Here is a 19,308-nt window from a genome sequence, read left to right as displayed (position 1 = left end):
TTGGTCCTCCTTCATACTATAAGAATTGTTGATTGCTTTCAGAAAAACTCAAGATCATAGTTCCTCTTAAGGACACCCGTGTAAAGGAACAACAAGAAGCCATCTTCAACTGTGAGGTGAATACAGAAGGTGCCAAAGCCAAATGGTTTAGAAATGAAGAGGCCATCTTTGATAGTTCAAAATACATTATTCTCCAAAAAGACCTGGTTTACACCCTCCGAATTAGAAACGCACGATTAGATGATCAAGCCAACTATAATGTGTCTCTGACCAATCACAGAGGTGAAAATGTTAAGAGTGCAGCTAATCTAATAGTAGAAGGTAAGTAACTTCAGTGGCATTAAGGAGTTTTAAAATCAGTGTCTATTATGAAAACAGTTAAAATCAACATTATTCTTCTCCTTTACAACAGAGGAAGACCTTAGGATTATTGAGCCTCTTAAAGATATTGAAACAATGGAGAAGAAATCTGTCACATTCTGGTGCAAGGTGAATCGTCTCAATGTAACACTGAAGTGGACCAAAAATGGAGAAGAGGTGGCTTTCGACAACCGTGTTTTATACAGAATTGATAAATATAAACACTCTCTAATCATTAAAGACTGTGGCTTCCCAGATGAGGGTGAATACATTGTTACTGCTGGACAAGATAAATCTGTTGCTGAGCTTCTGATCATAGAAGCCCCGACAGAATTTGTAGAGCAGTTAGAAGACCAGACAGTCACAGAGTTTGATGATGCAGTCTTCTCCTGCCAGCTGTCCAGAGAGAAAGCAAATGTGAAATGGTACAGAAATGGAAGAGAAATCAAAGAAGGCAAAAAGTAAGTAGAGGCTTCTCAATCTCTATTTCTGTAACTATCTATTACACATTTGACAATTATAGTGATCATTATGCAAGCTAACCAATAATTAAATCTCTTCTCTTAGATACCAATTTGAAAAAGATGGAAGTATACATCGACTCATTATCAAAGATTGCAGGCTGGATGATGAATGTGAATATGCTTGTGGAGTGGAAGACAGAAAATCTCGAGCCAGACTTTTTGTGGAAGGTACATACTGAGTGAAAGGACAATTTTAGTATTAGCACCAGTTTTTTAAGGCTGTGAACCTAAAGATGAACATGTTCGTATTCATTTTACATTTTTTCAGAAATCCCTGTTGAGATCATCAGGCCTCCTCAAGATATTCTTGAAGCCCCTGGTACTGATGTTGTCTTTTTTGCTGAGCTCAACAAAGATAAGGTGGAAGTCCAGTGGCTAAGAAATAACATGGTTGTTGTTCAGGGTGACAAACATCAGATGATGAGTGAAGGAAAGATACACAGGTTACAGATTTGTAATATTCAGCCTCGTGACCAGGGTGAATACAGATTTATTGCCAAAGACAAAGAAGCCAGAGCTAAGCTTGAACTGGCAGGTAAATCCCTTTCTTTTATTTTCAAATCTCCTCACAGTATCATAGATCCATTGTAAGTTTCTGATTTTGCAATTAATGAGATAATGCCTGTGAAAGCCTTTTTTATTTCTGTTAGGCTCTACCCACATGTAACTGTTCTGATTTCTCTGACCACAAGGTGTCCTGAATAAGAGGTAGTTGATAGCATTTTTCTTTACTTGCCAGAACCTTGAACAGTTCTGGGCATGTGGTGGCTCTTCATTAATGCCTAGAATTGACATAGTGCCCTGAAAGTCATCCCCAAAAACCCAGAGCTAGGGAAAACTCTTCTATTTTCCAAACCCCATGGGTTTGTTCTCTGTTCTTAGCTCTGTTCTCAACCTGACTCAAGCATCCAAGGCATCCTTATGTGTTGATATTATGAAAAAGTCCTAAGTGGTCCTCTTGTACCTAAGTAGTTTGGTTTATCTCTAAGTATGATGTTCCCACTTCACAAAAATAAGTGTTTTGTACTATATGTAGTTCTCCATTTTTAATTTTGGCAAAGGATGGAGATTTTATAGTTTTATATTATCCTTAATCCTCTGTTCTCAATTTGCAAAATAAGCTATGAGAACTCCAAGTCAGTGTCCTGTGCGAGACAGTTACGGTAATTAATATACTTCAAAGGTTGTATGACCAATATTTGCTAACAAATGCATAGTAAAGAAGCTATGGTGTAGCTGGACTACAATATAAAACTCAAAAGCACTCATGTGTTATTTTTTCTCACCAGCTGCACCTAAAATCAAGACAGGCGATCAAGATCTTGTGGTTGATGTTGGCCAGCCCCTGACAATGGTGGTGCCCTATGATGCCTACCCTAAAGCAGAAGCTGAGTGGTTTAAAGAAAATGAAGCTCTGTCTTCAAAAACTGTTGATACTACAGCTGAACAAACTTCTTTCAGAATTTTAGAAGCTAAGAAAGGAGACAAAGGAAGGTATAAAATTGTGCTGCAGAACAAACATGGAAAAGCAGAAGCATTCATCAATTTAAAAGTTATTGGTAAGCCCTTGAATCACTTGGGACTTGATTGGAAAAGCACAATTAAAAGCATGATAACACACTAAAAAATGTGTATATGTGAATTTCAGATGTTCCAGGGCCAGTACGTAACTTAGAAGTGACAGAAACATTTGATGGTGAAGTAAGCCTTGGTTGGGAAGAACCATTAACTGATGGCGGAAGCAAAATCATAGGTTATGTTGTTGAAAGACGTGACATCAAAAGAAAGACCTGGGTTCTGGCCACTGACCGTGCGGATAGTTGTGAGTTCACGGTCACTGGACTACAGAAAGGTGGAGTTGAGTACCTATTCCGCGTCAGTGCAAGAAACAGAGTTGGCACTGGTGAACCAGTAGAAACTAACAATCCTGTAGAGGCAAGGAGTAAATATGGTAAGAAGTTTTTAAGTAAATTGCAAACTAGCTTACCTTTGCTTTTAACTCTGATTTAACCCAAAGCCCATGTTTTCTTCTTTGATGAAATCCAGATGTTCCAGGCCCTCCTTTGAATGTAACCATCACTGATATAAATAGATTTGGGGTTTCACTGACATGGGAACCGCCAGAGTATGATGGAGGAGCTATGATCACAAACTATGTAATTGAATTGAGAGACAAGACTTCTATCAGATGGGACACTGCCATGACAGTAAGAGCTGAAAACCTGTCTGCAACTGTCACTGATGTGGTAGAAGGACAGGAGTATAGTTTCCGGGTCAGAGCCCAAAACCGCATAGGAGTTGGAAAACCAAGTGCAGCCACACCTTTTGTCAAAGTTGCTGATCCAATTGGTAAGTCCATCAAAGTAAGGAAATAACTACTTCATGAAATCCAGAAATTAAGTCTATTAATTAAAACAAATTGGAGTTAATGAAAAGGTAGAACATCATCAGAACGATGTAAGCAAAATCCTAGAAATCCAGATTGTGCCTACTTTTATTCAGTGAATTCAGTAAACCTGATATTTTAATGCAGATGATAGAAATGGTTACACGTTATCTTAATATACTGTCACTGAATTAAATGGTATGCTCCAACTCTTTCTTCCATTCCAGAGAGACCAAGTCCTCCTGTGAACCTAAATTCCTCAGATCAGACTCAGTCATCAGTTCAGCTCACATGGGAACCTCCTCTGAAAGATGGGGGAAGTCCAATATTGGGTTATATAATTGAGCGCTGTGAAGAAGGAAAAGATAATTGGATTCGTTGCAATAAGAAACTTGTCCCTGAACTGACTTACAAGGTAGGGAACTTATATCTAAAACAATATTCAATGTATTATCATGGACTTAAATGCATATACATAATTTTTTCAAATATTGATTCATAACTCTAGGTTACTGGATTACAAAAAGGAAATAAATATTTATATCGAGTATCTGCAGAAAATGAAGCTGGTGTTTCAGATCCATCTGAAATTCTTGGTCCGCTAACTGCTGATGATGCATTTGGTAAGTGATGATATTTTGTTTTTAGATTTGGGAATAGCACATAGCTACTTCTTTAAGGTACCAGAGCCTTAAATATAGTACTAGAAACTCATTAATTTTTCTTCTTCATAGCTGAACCAACAATGGACTTAAGTGCATTTAAAGACGGTCTGGAAGTTATCGTCCCGAATCCTATCAAGATCCTGGTTCCAAGTACAGGCTATCCAAGGCCAACTGCAACCTGGTCTTTTGGAGAGAAAGTACTAGAAGCAGGGGACCGTGTGAAAATGAAAACTTTATCTGCCTATGCTGAACTTGTCATTTCTCCAAGTGAACGTCCAGACAAGGGCATTTATACACTAAAGTTAGAAAACCCCGTAAAAGCAATTTCTGGGGAAATTGACGTCAATGTAATCGGTAAGGAACTAAACTTTTGTTACATGCCGTGATTTAAAAAATATTGGTTCAAGTTATTACCGATATTAATTTCTGACTACGTTTTTTCAGCTCGCCCAAGTGCACCCAAAGAACTGAAATTTGGGGAGATAACCAGGGACTCAGTACATTTGACTTGGGAACCACCAGATGATGATGGAGGGAGTCCATTAACTGGATATGTTGTTGAAAAGCGAGAAGTCAGCCGGAAGACATGGACTAAAGTGAGTTTTGAGCAGCAATGCACTAACTCCAGAAAAAAGAGTGGGGGGCATCCCAGAATGCTGGGATGCCATGTACAGTTTATAGGGTTTAACTTTACCTTGTTGAAAAAGAACCAAAAGCTTTTTTTTAAATGCCTTGATGCTAATGCTTTCTGAGGTAGTTCAACCAAGATTTGGTATCATTGCCTTATTTTGTGCCTTACCAAATTTTCTACTGTTCCTAAAAAATAAAATTACATATTCACTTGGTACCTGATGAGTATCCATTGTGTCCTATGAAACTTTTAGCCACTCTAAGGTCATTAAGTATTTAACTCCCTGCACATCAAACTTCTCTCTCCACTAGATTATCTTAGTTGGCCCAATCTACCACTTGTTTTCTCTTCAGTTTATTACTGTTATTCATTTCTCATTATTGTTTTTTACCTTGATTTCAAAGCATATTTCTAATAACCAAGCTGGTAGAAAGAACCAATTCCTTATTTGACACTTTTTTTAATGTGCATAATCTATGAAAGTCTCACCTTAATATAAGGTTCAAATGTTGTGTCTTACTCTGCAACTTTTCCCTAATATGAAATTAATAACCCTTATTCAAAAAATTCCCATTTGTATCACTGCTCGTGGTAAAAATCTTTGGCTCAGGTTTTGAGAAATAAGTAATTATATTTCTTTGTCCCAGGTTATGGACTTTGTGCCTGACCTAGAATTCACAGTTCCTGATCTTGTTCAAGGGAAAGAGTATTTATTTAAAGTCTGTGCCCGTAACAAGTGTGGCCCTGGAGAACCTGCGTATGTTGATGAACCTGTAAATATGTCAGCTCCTGCAAGTAAGTACATTCTTGATGGATTCTTATCTAGCCTCTTGTTACTTTCTTTGCTTTGAGACCGGGAGTCGAATTTATGAGGGAAAGGCACGGGCGAGCATTATGGAGATTTCATAAATGGCCTATCTAAACACCGACTCTCCTAAAATGTTTATAGCGGTACCTGACCCACCAGAGAATGTTAAATGGAGAGACAGAACAGCCAACAGCATCTTCCTAACATGGGATCCACCTAAATATGATGGTGGTTCACGCATCAAAGGATATATAGTTGAAAAATGTCCACGTGGTTCGGATCGATGGGTTGCCTGTGGTGAACCAGTTGCAGACACAAAGTAGGTTTTTTGTTTTAAATATAATTTATTATCAGATTGGCTTATGTACAACACTCAGTGCTCATCCCAACAAGTGCACAAAGTCAGTTTTTATAATTATTTGGCACAAGAGTAAATGTTTCATCTTACTAAAATCAGTGCTTTTCTTTTAGAAAATCTGTTAGTTTTTCATTGAAAATTCCCCTGGTTTGCCTGTCTGATTTTCAAAAGTGCTGAATTTATCCCCTATCCAAGGTGTTCATCAGTTATAATATTGAAGCAATACAGAATTAATTTAAGGAATAAATAGTATTATACCAAGAGGAGGTATGAATTTTAGAAAGATCATGAATACTACAGGTTGTGTGCCTCATAGTAAAATATGCCATTTTGTTTTATGATAGAATGGAAGTAACAGGTCTTGAAGAAGGCAATTGGTACTCCTACCGCGTGAAGGCCCTGAACAGACAAGGTGCTAGCAAACCAAGCAAACCCACAGATGAAATCCAGGCTGTGGATACACAGGGTATTTATTTTTGGTTTTTGTATTATTAACCAGGCCTCTGCCTTTAATTCTGTTTGAACTTGCTAACATTGTAAATAATATTTTCCAATTTCAGAGGCTCCAGAAATTTTCCTTGATGTGAAGCTCCTTGCTGGTCTCACTGTAAAAGCAGGAACTAAGATTGAACTTCCTGCCACTGTAACTGGAAAACCTGAACCTAAAATAACTTGGACAAAAGCCGATACGCTTCTGAGGGAGGACAAAAGAATCACCATTGAAAATGTTCCTAAAAAATCCACAGTGACCATCATTGACAGTAAGAGAAGTGACACTGGCACGTACATCATCGAGGCTGTCAACGTCTGTGGTCGGGCCACTGCTGTGGTAGAAGTGAACGTCTTAGGTGAGAGAGGCCGTCATTTAAAAAACAGGCAGACTCATTTCAGTTACTTTTAAAAATAAAACATGATTTTAAAATGATTTTTTCCCTAAGTGTATAATGTCATCCACAGACAAACCTGGACCACCAGCTGCTTTTGACATCACAGAAGTAACCAATGAGTCATGTCTTCTAACATGGAACCCCCCACGAGATGATGGTGGATCCAAAATCACAAACTATGTCGTGGAGAGAAGAGCGACCGACAGTGAAGTGTGGCACAAGCTCTCATCAACTGTCAAGGATACAAACTATAAGGCAACCAAATTAACACCCAATAAAGAATACATCTTCAGAGTTGCTGCAGAAAACATGTATGGTGTTGGTGAACCAGTTCAGGCTACTCCAATAACAGCTAAATATCCATTTGGTAAGCTTTTCTTTAATCAAGTGGCCAAAATTTTTTAAAAAGATACTTGTGTCACACTTGGATTTGGGTGTCATATTTATATATAGGGCATATAACATGTTATTATTCTACCTGTAGATCCACCTGGACCTCCAACTCGTCTAGAACCTTCTGATATCACTAAGGATGCAGTTACTCTCACATGGTGTGAGCCAGACGATGACGGTGGAAGCCCAATCACTGGATACTGGGTTGAAAGATTAGATCCTGATACTGATAAATGGGTTAGATGTAATAAAATGCCAGTAAAGGATACAACATATCGGTATGTCCAATAGCTCCATCAAGGTGTTAAGACAGCAGTGTACACAATTTTTCATTCTCAAGCATTCCTTTTGATTATAAATTCTTATGTATTATCGTAAAACTTTAAATTATTTTTACTTATATTTTGTATTACCACATACTTTAAAAAATGATATAAATTCCATTCAAGGACACATTTCTTAACTTCTTACTATAAAATATTAACTTTCTGTGCATTTCAAAGTGTTTGGTCTTCCAGCATATTATGATAATGATCTCTTTATAGATAATAGAATTGCATTGGTATATTTGACCAAATCTAAAGTTAAAAGACAATTTTAAATTTATATTGAAATATTTTCAGTTAAATTTGCAAATCAGTTTTTCCACAATTTAAATAAATCACCTCCTTCCATGTAAAATCCATAGAGGCTTCTGCTTATCATGGTATTCAATTCATACTTTGTCCCTAATTCAGAGTGAAAGGTCTCACCAATAAGAAAAAATACAGATTCCGTGTGTTGGCTGAAAATCTTGCTGGACCTGGAAAACCAAGTAGATCAACTGAACCAATCTTAATAAAGGATCCCATAGGTATTATTTATATATTTTTCTATGGTTATTTTGAAGCTTTTATTAACTCCTTTTTTGACAAACCTAAATCATGGTTTCATTTCATTGGTTTGCAGATCCTCCATGGCCGCCTGGAAAACCAACTGTGAAAGATGTAGGCAAAACATCACTGATGTTGAACTGGACAAAACCGGAACATGATGGAGGGGCAAAGATTGAGTCTTACGTTATTGAAATGCTAAAGACTGGAACAGAGGACTGGGTCCGAGTGGCTGAAGGTGTTCCCACCACTCAGCATTTGCTCACTGGCCTCATGGAAGGGCAGGAATACTCATTCCGGGTTAGAGCTGTGAACAAGGCCGGGGAAAGTGAGCCCAGTGAACCCAGTGACCCTGTGCTCTGCAGGGAAAAGCTATGTAAGTCACTCTTGATGTTTAGGGTATATAAATTCCTCTAAAGTAGGTCTGAGAACCACAGTATGATAAAATATGAAAAACTCATGATTAGATTTGCTTCATCCTTGCTATGTGGTTTCCTAGTGACTGCTAGAGAATTCAGTGAAGACTGAGTATTGGACAATTAAAAAAATCAATTATTTCTTATTTTCTTCTTTAGATCCTCCATCACCACCTCGCTGGCTTGAAGTTATTAATATTACAAAAAATACAGCAGACCTAAAATGGACAGTTCCTGAGAAGGATGGAGGATCCCCCATCACCAACTATATCGTGGAAAAGAGAGATGTGAGGCGAAAAGGCTGGCAAACAGTGGACACAACTGTCAAGGACACCAAGTGCACAGTAACCCCACTGACAGAGGGCTCTTTATATGTGTTCCGAGTTGCTGCAGAAAATGCCATAGGACAAAGTGACTACTGTGAAATTGAGGACTCTGTCCTGGCCAAAGACACCTTTAGTATGCTAACTCAATATTTTTGTGGCACTGTTTGACCTAGATTATCATTTTTCCCTCTGGTTTTTCTAACCATTGAATATTCTGCTTTCAGCCACCCCTGGACCACCCTATGCTCTTACAGTGGTTGATGTAACCAAGAGGCATGTTGACCTAAAGTGGGAACCACCTAAAAATGATGGTGGAAGACCAATACAGAGGTAGAATTTTAATTAATTCACAAAGAGTTATTTACACTCAGCTGAAAATTCTTAACTGCATTTTCTCTATTAATGCTAATGAACTGCTTTATTTCAACAGATATATCATTGAGAAGAAAGAAAAGTTAGGTACCCGTTGGGTGAAAGCTGGAAAGACCTCAGGACCTGATTGTAACTTTAGAGTAACTGATGTTATTGAAGGAACAGAGGTCCAATTTCAGGTTCGGGCAGAAAATGAAGCTGGAGTTGGTCACCCAAGTGAACCCACAGAAATTCTGTCAATTGAAGATCCAACAAGTAAGTAGTGTTGATTACACAAAGGATATCATTTAGATCTTAATGTTGGGATTGTGGGTGTGAATGTTTCACTCTTTTTTCAGGTCCTCCTTCACCTCCCCTTGACTTGCATGTGACTGATGCTGGGAGAAAGCACATCGCCATTGCCTGGAAGCCTCCAGAGAAAAATGGTGGGAGTCCTATTATAGGATACCACGTTGAAATGTGTCCAGTAGGCACTGAGAAATGGATGCGAGTTAATTCTCGCCCAATAAAAGACTTGAAATTCAAAGTTGAAGAAGGTGTTGTTCCTGACAAGGAGTATGTTCTGAGAGTGAGAGCTGTCAATGCTGTTGGTGTCAGTGAGCCATCTGAAATCTCTGAAAACGTGGTTGCCAAAGACCCAGACTGTAAGAACACAGTTTCTCTTACAATGAATAAAACAGGCTTTGCTTAGTATTCATTGCATTTTGACAGATCTTCTTTCCTTTATGGATATCTTACAGGCAAGCCAACAATTGATATGGAGACTCATGACATTGTTGTTATCGAAGGTGAAAAGTTAAGCATTCCTGTTCCCTTCAGAGCTGTCCCAGTTCCAACTGTTAGTTGGCATAAAGATGGCAAAGAAGTTAAAGCAAGTGACAGGTTAACAATGAAGAACGATCATATCTCTGCACACCTCGAAGTTCCAAAGAGTGTCCATGCAGATGCTGGAGTTTATACCATTACGCTAGAGAATAAGCTTGGCTCAGCAACTGCCTCAATCAATGTCAAAGTCATAGGTAATCATTCTTTGATGAAATACCAGATATCATTCTTCACATGTTGGGAAAATTAGTTAACTTTGTAGTGATAGTATAAATGACTTCATGAGTTGGCTATTTGTAAACTAAATATCCTTCCAGATGATTTCTCCCCATATGAGAAGCAAAGCAATTATAGAAATGAAATTGCTAGTTAAACTCTGATTAATCTAATTTACTTCTGTTGAAATTATTGGCATGTGAAGCCAATATAGCATACCCAAAGAATGTTTAAATTGCCAATATTCAGTTATCAACTGCATTTGCATTTTTCCAAAGTGTCTCACCAGGGTTAGTAACATTTTCTGCCCCCTCCCACAAAGATGATGTTTAAATATTGGTCCAGGGTGGGGGGGATTTTTGCCTAGAACAGAAACTCAAGGGAGCTACTCACATTTAGTAATTGGGGGCCAATGATGCTAAAGAGCCTGCAGTATAAGGGGGGGCTGTCTTTCCATCACATCAAAGATTATCCCACCCAAAAGGTGGATGGTCTCAGTTAGAGAAAGGGTGTACTTTTAATATGCTCTCTTTTCAGATTACAGTAATAATTATCATTTTACTTCTGATAGGCCTGCCTGGACCATGCAAAGATATTAAAGCAAGTGACGTGACCAAGAGTTCTTGTAAATTAACCTGGGAACCTCCAGAATACGATGGTGGAAGTCCCATCCTTCATTATGTCCTGGAACGCAGAGAGGCTGGGAGAAGGACATACATTCCAGTCATGTCTGGTGAGAACAAGCTGTCTTGGACTGTAAAAGATCTTATACCAAATGGTGAATACTTCTTCCGTGTTAAAGCTGTCAACAAGATTGGCGGAGGCGAATATATTGAACTGAAAAATCCCGTCATTGCTCAAGATCCAAAGCGTAAGTTTGGACATGGATGAAATACAGCTAAGAGTATGCAATTTTTTTACTTAAAAAAGACGGGTTTATATTATATGGGTACATATTAACAGTTTTTTTCCTTATTCTTCAGAACCCCCCGATCCACCTGTAGATGTTGAGGTTCATAATCCTACAGCTAAAGCAATGACTATTACATGGAAGCCTCCTTTGTATGATGGAGGGAGCAAAATAATGGGTTACATCATAGAGAAGATTGCTAAGGGTGAAGACAAATGGAAGAGATGCAATGAACACCTAGTACCAGTTCTGACCTATACAGCAAAAGAACTTGAAGAGGGAAAGGAATACCAGTTCCGAGTGCGAGCAGAAAATGCTGCTGGTATTAGTGAACCTTCTCGGGCCACTCCTCCAACCAAAGCTGTAGATCCTATTGGTAAGTTTTGTTTAATGGAGTTGCGTTTTCCCATTGTACAATCAAAGAGAATAATGCTTTGCCAGATGTTTTGATCAGAATTGACAGTAATTATTGTTTTTAATCACTACAGATGCTCCAAAAGTCATTATGAGAACAAGCCTAGAAGTGAAACGAGGTGATGAAATAGCACTTGATGCAACTATTTCTGGATCACCTTACCCAACTATTACATGGATAAAGGATGAAAAAGTTATTATACCAGAAGAAATTAAAAAGCGAGTAGCACCCAGAGTTAGGAGGAAGAAGGGTGAAGTTCAAGAAGATGAACCATTTGTCCTGCCTCTGACAGAACGTTTGAGTATTGACAACAGTAAGAAAGGAGAATCTCAGCTACGCATCCGAGATTCTCTCCGACCCGACCATGGCCTGTATATGATCAAAGTTGAAAACGACCATGGTATCGCAAAAGCTCCTTGTACTGTCAGCGTGCTAGGTACGTAGGTAAAACTACACTTCTTGATGGAAGAAAGTCTACATAAGAGTTTCAATGAAAAGTAAAGAAGGGGTTTTGGTAGGGGAAGTGGGGAATGGGGATAAAAGAAGTAGGAAATAGCTTCAGCAAGGTGTCCTCAGTCCCATTTTTCTTCCTGTAAACAAAATCAACCCACTTTGTTATTTGTTAGCTATACAAAGACAGATGATGTAGGAAAAAGAAATTTGTGTTAAAGCGGCATGCTAACATTTACATTTTCCATTGCAACCATTTCTACACCAACTTTTAATCACTGCTGTCTTTTGAAATATTAGATACACCAGGACCACCAATCAACTTTGTATTTGAAGACATTAGAAAGAACTCCGTCCTCTGTAAATGGGAACCACCCCTTGATGATGGTGGCAGTGAAATTATAAACTACACTTTGGAAAAGAAAGACAAGACAAAACCTGACTCAGAATGGATTACTGTCACTTCAACACTTAGACACTGCAAATATTCAGTGACAAAACTGATTGAAGGAAAAGAGTACCTCTTTCGTGTAAGAGCTGAAAATAGGTTTGGGCCTGGACCACCATGTGTTTCAAAGCCACTTATAGCTAAAGATCCATTTGGTAAGGTTCTTTTAGCAACTACACTTTGCCTTTTATCATATCCAAGGGTATATGCATTATCATAGCTTATAAACTTGAATTTTAACATCATACTAGAGAATTAATTCAAATATGCTATTTTAATTTTTATCAGAACCACCTGATGCACCCGATAAGCCCATTGTAGAAGACGTTACCAGCAACAGTATGCTAGTGAAATGGAATGAACCAAAAGATAATGGAAGCCCCATCTTGGGTTATTGGCTTGAAAAACGTGAGGTTAATAGTACACATTGGACTCGTGTCAACAGAAGTCTTCTGAATTCTTTGAAGACCAATGTAGAAGGCCTATTAGAAGGACTCACCTATGTCTTCAGAGTATGTGCTGAAAATGCAGCTGGACCTGGAAAGTTCAGTCCGCCTTCAGATCCCAAAACAGCACATGATCCAATCTGTAAGTAATTTCTTATGAAGAGAGTGGGGTACAACATGGTGACTATAATTAAGTCACCTAATCCAGTTAATTAAGTACTATATTATACACTTGAAAGTTAAGAGAGTAGATCTTGAATATTATCACTTCCAAAAAAAAAATGGTTAATTATGTAAGAGGAGGGAGGTACTAACTAACATTGTGGTAATCATTTTGTAATATATATACACGTGTCAGACCATCATATTGTCAGACCATCTTAAACTTACAAAAAAACAAGCAAGCAAAATACTAACAATATCTCCAGACATATATTAAGGTTGCAATGTAAAATTTTCAACATCTGTACATATAGCTTAAAACTTTCACAAAGCAATACCCATATTACATGCAGTGCACTCTGAAAAAAAGTGGGAAAGAGTAAGCTACTGTGCATTTTAAAAACTTCTGGGAGCTTTGATTTGTGTATCTGCATTCATTCTAGCTCCACCTGGGCCACCTGTTCCAAGAGTCGCTGACACAAGCTCTACAACTATTGAACTAGAATGGGAACCCCCAGCTTTCAATGGCGGTGGGGAAATTATTGGCTACTTTGTCGATAAGCAGCTGGTTGGCACAAACGAATGGTCACGCTGCACAGAGAAGATGATCAAGGTCCGTCAGTACACAGTCAAAGAAATCCGAGAGGGTGCCGATTATAAACTTCGAGTGAGTGCTGTCAATGCTGCAGGTGAAGGACCGCCAGGAGAAACAGAACCCGTTACTGTGGCGGAACCTCAAGGTACCTTAAAAGTCACATGAGTAAGATTATGGATGTTTTCCTAGCATAGGATTTTTTTTTTTTCATCTTTCTTGGGCTAACATATTACTGTTCTCTTTAAAACAGAGCCTCCAACTGTGGAACTAGATGTTTCTGTCAAGGCTGGAATACAAATAATGGCTGGGAAGACTCTTAGAATTCCAGCTGTGGTAACTGGTCGTCCAGTGCCTACCAGAGTATGGACCATAGAAGAAGGGGAGCTGGATAAAGACCGTGTCGTAATAGAGAATGTTGGAACCAAATCAGAACTAATTATCAAGGATGCATTGAGAAAAGATCATGGCAGATATGTGATTACAGCTACCAATAGCTGTGGTTCCAAATTTGCAGCAGCCAGGGTAGAAGTTTTTGGTAAGGAATGTTACATGGATTTTCATAGGGGTTTTCTAAGTGATACAATTTATTGCACTGATTTTTCTGTTTGTTTGTTTTAACTTTTCAGATGTTCCTGGACCAGTTCTTGACTTAAAACCTGTTGTGACAAATAGAAAGATGTGTTTGCTTAACTGGTCTGACCCAGCAGATGATGGAGGAAGTGAAATTACAGGATTCATTATTGAAAGAAAAGATGCTAAGATGCATACCTGGAGACAGCCAATAGAGACAGAGAGATCTAAATGTGACATCACAGGTCTCCTTGAGGGTCAAGAATATATGTTCCGTGTGATTGCCAAGAATAAGTTTGGCTGTGGCCCTCCTGTTGAAATAGGACCAATTCTTGCAGTTGATCCACTAGGTAAAAGAGGTTTTCACTGTGTTTATAAAGTAAATACTGTTTGCTTCTAGTTACATTGTTTATTTATTGAGCCTTCTGACTTCAAACTCCCATGAGTCTCATGATTTACAGCAAGAGAGTGATAAGGAAGGAGAATCAAAAAGCTACTGGCAACTTTAAGAATATCATACTTGCTATAATTTCTATTTAATTTTTGCCACGTTGGTTTCATGTACTGAAAAAACCTGAATCTACCAGAGCTTAACCACCACCTAAAAATAGTTAGAAATACTACATCTTTCTTTGTAATAGAATACCCTGGAGTAATTAATGTAATGCTTGAGTAGCTAAAGGGAGTTGTTTTTGAGGGATTACAGGATATGCAACAGCCTTGTGATAAATGCCTTAGTCTTCCTTTAGCCCTCAACTAGTTTCCACACTGGAAGGATATGGAGGCCCAGAATCAGAGAAAGCCACCAGAGAATAGAAGACCAGCCAAAGGAAGTCTCCTTAAGCAGTATGAACAAATGTGAAACTCTTAACATTGCACACACTCGGTAACACATACCGACATCCCATTACACCCTCACCGTAACAGCTCATCTCCAAAATGTCAGCTATAGCTCAAGATGTGCCCCAAGTATCAAAACAGAGCTGTGCCTCCACTGCAAAGCTCTGCTTCCGGTTGTAGTACCAGTCAACTAGTAGGAGACTAGTTTTACCATGCACACTTATTCATTGTTTTGCCCTTTGGGCCACAAAACTACAGCAGCTTTACATAAATTCTCTTTCCACTCCATTTTAAACCCACACTTGAGGCAACATGGTTCCGAATGTGTTCAGCAGATATGTGTACTGTCCTTTAATAAAGGAAACACTTTGCTCTCAGCTGGTCATTCAAAGCAAAACTTCACAGACCTTCTCTCCTTTAGGATTAGCAGCTTTCCCAGTGGCAGAGGTAAAATATCTAAAATGCTAAAAACAAAAGCATACATGCCCTTTGATTTATTCTTAATCAGTTTTACTCTCAAGCTTACTAAGAAATATTCTGCCTATATAAATGCCTATAGTCCCAGTAACTGATATGTTCTTGGAAGGATTTTAAAGCTGGATATAAAGGTTATGCCAAACAGAAACTTACTTTTCACATAATTAAAGTGAAATACTATTTCTTATATGAATATTTACTTCATGCTTGTCATTTCAACTTGCCTCTGGTTAAAGGTCCTCCAACATCTCCCGAGAGGCTCACATACACAGAAAGGACAAAATCCACCATCACTCTTGACTGGAAAGAGCCCCGCAGTAATGGTGGCAGCCCCATCCAAGGCTACATCATTGAAAAACGGCGTCACGACAAACCTGACTTTGAGAGAGTTAACAAGCGACTCTGCCCAACCACATCTTTCCTGGTTGAAAATCTTGACGAACACCAAATGTATGAATTCCGTGTCAAAGCCGTCAATGAAATTGGCGAAAGTGAACCATCTCTGCCTCTTAATGTGGTCATACAGGATGATGAAGGTGTGGAATCTGAGCATGATTTTAGTGCATTTTATGGCACTACCTTTATCCTCATAGGTTGAGCAAATATATTTAGGACTTTGCTTTTTTTTTTCTTTCCTTTCTCTTTACAGTGCCTCCAACTATTAAGTTGCGCTTGGCTGTTCGAGGAGACACTATCAAAGTTAAGGCGGGAGAGCCTGTTAACATCCCTGCAGATGTAACAGGCCTTCCAATGCCTAAGATTGAATGGTCCAAGAACGAAACTGTGATCGAAAAACCCACTGATGCACTTAAGATAACCAAAGAAGAAGTATCTCGAAGTGAGGCAAAGACTGAGCTTAGCATTCCCAAAGCAGTCCGGGGAGACAAAGGCACTTACACAGTTACTGCTTCCAATCGCCTGGGCTCAGTGTTCCGAAACGTTCATGTGGAAGTATATGGTAAAGGACCTGCTTTCTTAGATCAAGGTGAAAGCCAGTGTCATTTTAAGACTTGCCTTCTCATTCTCCTCTGTTGGTTCCTTTCCAGATCGTCCATCACCACCAAGAAATCTTGCTGTTACTGATATTAAAGCTGAATCTTGCTACTTGACATGGGATGCCCCTCTAGATAATGGAGGCAGTGAAATCACCCATTATATCATTGACAAACGTGATGCAAGCAGGAAGAAAAGTGAATGGGAGGAAGTCACCAACACTGCTGTAGAGAAGAGATATGGGGTAACCTATTCTAAATCTCTCCTTCTACACATTAAAACGACACAATAAAACAACAGAACTCTGAATTAACACCATTAGGGCATAACCTTGGAATTTAATGATTAAACTCAAAACCACACACAAAAAAGTTTAGTGGGTTTTAGCACCATGTACATGAGACCACTTAGTAAAGAGTGTTTGTATACCAATTCTTTTACTTGAGAGAGCTGCTATTAAGTACAATAAATTCACATAGTCTCATTTTAAAATACTTTCTCCACATTTGAGCCTATTTATTTTTAACTCTATATTTATTTGCTTTTATACGTTTCTTTTTATAGTCTCCCCTACCAAAATAACTTGAATTTTTAAATAAGTGAAAATCAAGGTAACTATGTTGTTACTAAATCACTATTCATTTGATTTCTAGGTCTGGAAACTTATTCCCAATGGTCAGTACGAGTTCCGAGTTAGGGCAGTGAATAAATACGGAATCAGTGACGAATGCAAATCAGATAAAGTAGTCATTCAAGATCCCTTTCGCCCTCCTGGACCTCCGGGAAAACCAAAAGTTTTGGAGCGCACCAAAGGGTCGATGCTAGTGAGCTGGACTCCTCCTCTGGACAATGGCGGCTCTCCAATTACTGGCTACTGGCTGGAGAAGAGAGAAGAGGGAGGTGCCTACTGGTCACGTGTTAGCCGAGCACCAATAACCAAAGCGGGATTGAAAGCCGTGGAATTTAATGTTCCCCGTTTGATCGAAGGTGTTAAATACCAGTTCAGAGCAATGGCAATAAATGCAGCAGGAATTGGCCCTCCCAGTGAACCATCAGATCCAGCTGTTGCAGGAGATCCTATATGTAAGTATGCTTCCAATTCTGGAATTTACAAAGAGCAAAGCCACTAAGTGGATAATTCTTTCTTAAATTTCCTGCATTTTTCTATGCCATTTTTTTATTAAAGTAAAAAATTTCATACTTCCACAGATTATCAGTAGCATATATGTATGTGTGTATACACATACACACTACACATGTATTTTATATGTGTGCATATAAACATGTATACACATACACAAAATCATATAGTTTTTAAATTCTTGGTTTAAGCCTAGTATTTTATGAGGAATCACAATAATAGAGGCCCTGGACTATAAGCTCCTCTCTGCTCTCCTACCTTAAATAAACCCCTAACCCATTAGATACTATGGTCATTATCTCCCTCCCTGTTTAGACCCTCTAAGTGGAGTTCAACAAAAGCAAATGTTAGCTTTCCAATAATACCTGTTGAGCAAAGATACAAGATCTCAAGCACAGCCCGTGAGGTCAAATAAAAGAAAAAAAAAATGCTTCTGAAAGAGCTGTTAGCAGATAAGTTCAAAAATTAAAATAGCATGCCCTTAATGGTTAATTATATTTGCTATATATCTAAATAGATTATCTGTAGAAAAAGAATCCAGGTATTTGTTAAAAAGAAGACTTAAAATACTCTAAGTTCTATATGGAGTACATATATAAAATGAAGCAGTCATTCACTCATTCAGCAGGCTATATTGAACATGTACTATGTGCAAGGAACTGTGCCAGGCACCAGAGAAGAGCTGAGGTTAAAAAGAACAAAGTAAAAGGTTTTCTATAGTTGTAAAGCACTGTCAGAAATGTATTGTTATATAATTATTATAGACATCGATCCTGTCCCTAAAAGGCGTTATGATTAATTTGCGTTCAAAACTCTCCTAGCTAATGATGAAATTATTTTTTAAATATTAAGGTGAATTAAAGATGAACATAGGGGAAGGGAAGGAAAATAAGGGAGGCAAACCATAAGAGACTCTTAAATACAGAGAACAAACTGAGGGTTGCTGGAGGAGAGGCAGGTGAGGTGATGGGCATTAAGGAGGGCATATTTTTGGATGAGCACTGGGTGTTGTATGTAAGTGATGAATCAGTAAACTCCTGAAATCACTATTACACTATATGTAACTTGGATTTAAATTTATAAATAATCTGACATATTTTTTAAAAATAAATAATTAGTGATTCAAAGGGATTTTAAAACTAAAATAGCTTTTCACCAATTGTGTGTAAATAGAATATAAATCTATCTAGAGATAGTGAGTAGTCTTTCTAATCCCAGTGAGTTGTTTGCTTTCTTTTGTTTTCACATTAATGCTAAATAAAAAGAGGCTATTTCTTATGTTCTCTTCTCAAGAAAGTAATTTATTCTTTTGGCATTCCTATTTTAGTATTTAGTAGATTAAATCTAGCATTCCATTGGCTTCAAAACCTGATTATATATATATATATTTTCCCCCCTCTTAGATCCACCTGGGCCACCTTCTTGCCCAGAGGTCAAAGATAAAACGAAGTCCAGCATCTCACTAGCATGGAAACCTCCAGCCAAAGATGGTGGCAGTCCAATCAAAGGGTACATTGTAGAAATGCAAGAAGAAGGTAGTACTGACTGGAAAAGAGTAAATGAGCCAGACAAACTACTAACTACCTGTGAATGTGTTGTACCAAATCTGAAAGAACTCAAGAAGTACAGATTCAGAGTGAAAGCTGTCAATGAAGCTGGTGAATCTGAACCAAGTGATACAACTGGAGAGATCCCTGCCACTGATATTCAAGGTACTAGCCCTTTATTGAATTTATGTCTTCATCTTCTGATCTTAATGAATTTCCTAAAGATATGTCAATTACATTTTTTTGACAAAAGTAACCTAAATCCTGTTTTTATT

The 19,308-nt window shown here is 38.2% G+C and overlaps 1 protein-coding gene across 5 annotated transcripts in view; it reads left to right on the top strand.

Moving 5' to 3' along the window:
- The window catches only part of TTN (titin), a 272,276-nt gene that overhangs the window by 177,090 nt on the left and 75,878 nt on the right, over positions 1 to 19,308 (top strand). For all 5 annotated transcript variants that reach the window (XM_077776374.1, XM_077776372.1, XM_077776373.1 and 2 more), the window contains 37 exons: positions 43 to 321; positions 413 to 821; positions 928 to 1,052; positions 1,153 to 1,419; positions 2,174 to 2,443; positions 2,533 to 2,835; positions 2,931 to 3,233; positions 3,498 to 3,685; positions 3,779 to 3,893; positions 4,005 to 4,289; positions 4,380 to 4,531; positions 5,214 to 5,361; positions 5,516 to 5,693; positions 6,077 to 6,198; positions 6,293 to 6,580; positions 6,690 to 6,986; positions 7,104 to 7,290; positions 7,750 to 7,865; positions 7,961 to 8,260; positions 8,460 to 8,759; positions 8,851 to 8,956; positions 9,057 to 9,253; positions 9,337 to 9,642; positions 9,739 to 10,017; positions 10,611 to 10,910; positions 11,023 to 11,325; positions 11,438 to 11,800; positions 12,115 to 12,417; positions 12,551 to 12,850; positions 13,314 to 13,610; positions 13,716 to 14,000; positions 14,092 to 14,385; positions 15,589 to 15,888; positions 16,002 to 16,310; positions 16,399 to 16,589; positions 16,999 to 17,428; positions 18,890 to 19,198. In XM_077776374.1, the coding sequence (XP_077632500.1) occupies positions 43 to 321; positions 413 to 821; positions 928 to 1,052; positions 1,153 to 1,419; positions 2,174 to 2,443; positions 2,533 to 2,835; positions 2,931 to 3,233; positions 3,498 to 3,685; positions 3,779 to 3,893; positions 4,005 to 4,289; positions 4,380 to 4,531; positions 5,214 to 5,361; positions 5,516 to 5,693; positions 6,077 to 6,198; positions 6,293 to 6,580; positions 6,690 to 6,986; positions 7,104 to 7,290; positions 7,750 to 7,865; positions 7,961 to 8,260; positions 8,460 to 8,759; positions 8,851 to 8,956; positions 9,057 to 9,253; positions 9,337 to 9,642; positions 9,739 to 10,017; positions 10,611 to 10,910; positions 11,023 to 11,325; positions 11,438 to 11,800; positions 12,115 to 12,417; positions 12,551 to 12,850; positions 13,314 to 13,610; positions 13,716 to 14,000; positions 14,092 to 14,385; positions 15,589 to 15,888; positions 16,002 to 16,310; positions 16,399 to 16,589; positions 16,999 to 17,428; positions 18,890 to 19,198 (9,504 nt within the window). The remainder of the gene's footprint in view (positions 1 to 42; positions 322 to 412; positions 822 to 927; positions 1,053 to 1,152; positions 1,420 to 2,173; positions 2,444 to 2,532; positions 2,836 to 2,930; positions 3,234 to 3,497; positions 3,686 to 3,778; positions 3,894 to 4,004; positions 4,290 to 4,379; positions 4,532 to 5,213; positions 5,362 to 5,515; positions 5,694 to 6,076; positions 6,199 to 6,292; positions 6,581 to 6,689; positions 6,987 to 7,103; positions 7,291 to 7,749; positions 7,866 to 7,960; positions 8,261 to 8,459; positions 8,760 to 8,850; positions 8,957 to 9,056; positions 9,254 to 9,336; positions 9,643 to 9,738; positions 10,018 to 10,610; positions 10,911 to 11,022; positions 11,326 to 11,437; positions 11,801 to 12,114; positions 12,418 to 12,550; positions 12,851 to 13,313; positions 13,611 to 13,715; positions 14,001 to 14,091; positions 14,386 to 15,588; positions 15,889 to 16,001; positions 16,311 to 16,398; positions 16,590 to 16,998; positions 17,429 to 18,889; positions 19,199 to 19,308) is intronic.

The sequence above is a fragment of the Crocuta crocuta genome, unplaced genomic scaffold, assembly GCF_008692635.1.
Source record: "Crocuta crocuta isolate KB4526 unplaced genomic scaffold, BGI_CrCroc_1.0 scaffold17, whole genome shotgun sequence".
Classification (NCBI taxonomy): Eukaryota; Metazoa; Chordata; class Mammalia; order Carnivora; family Hyaenidae; genus Crocuta; species Crocuta crocuta.
This window is presented reverse-complemented; position numbering and strand designations above follow the sequence as displayed.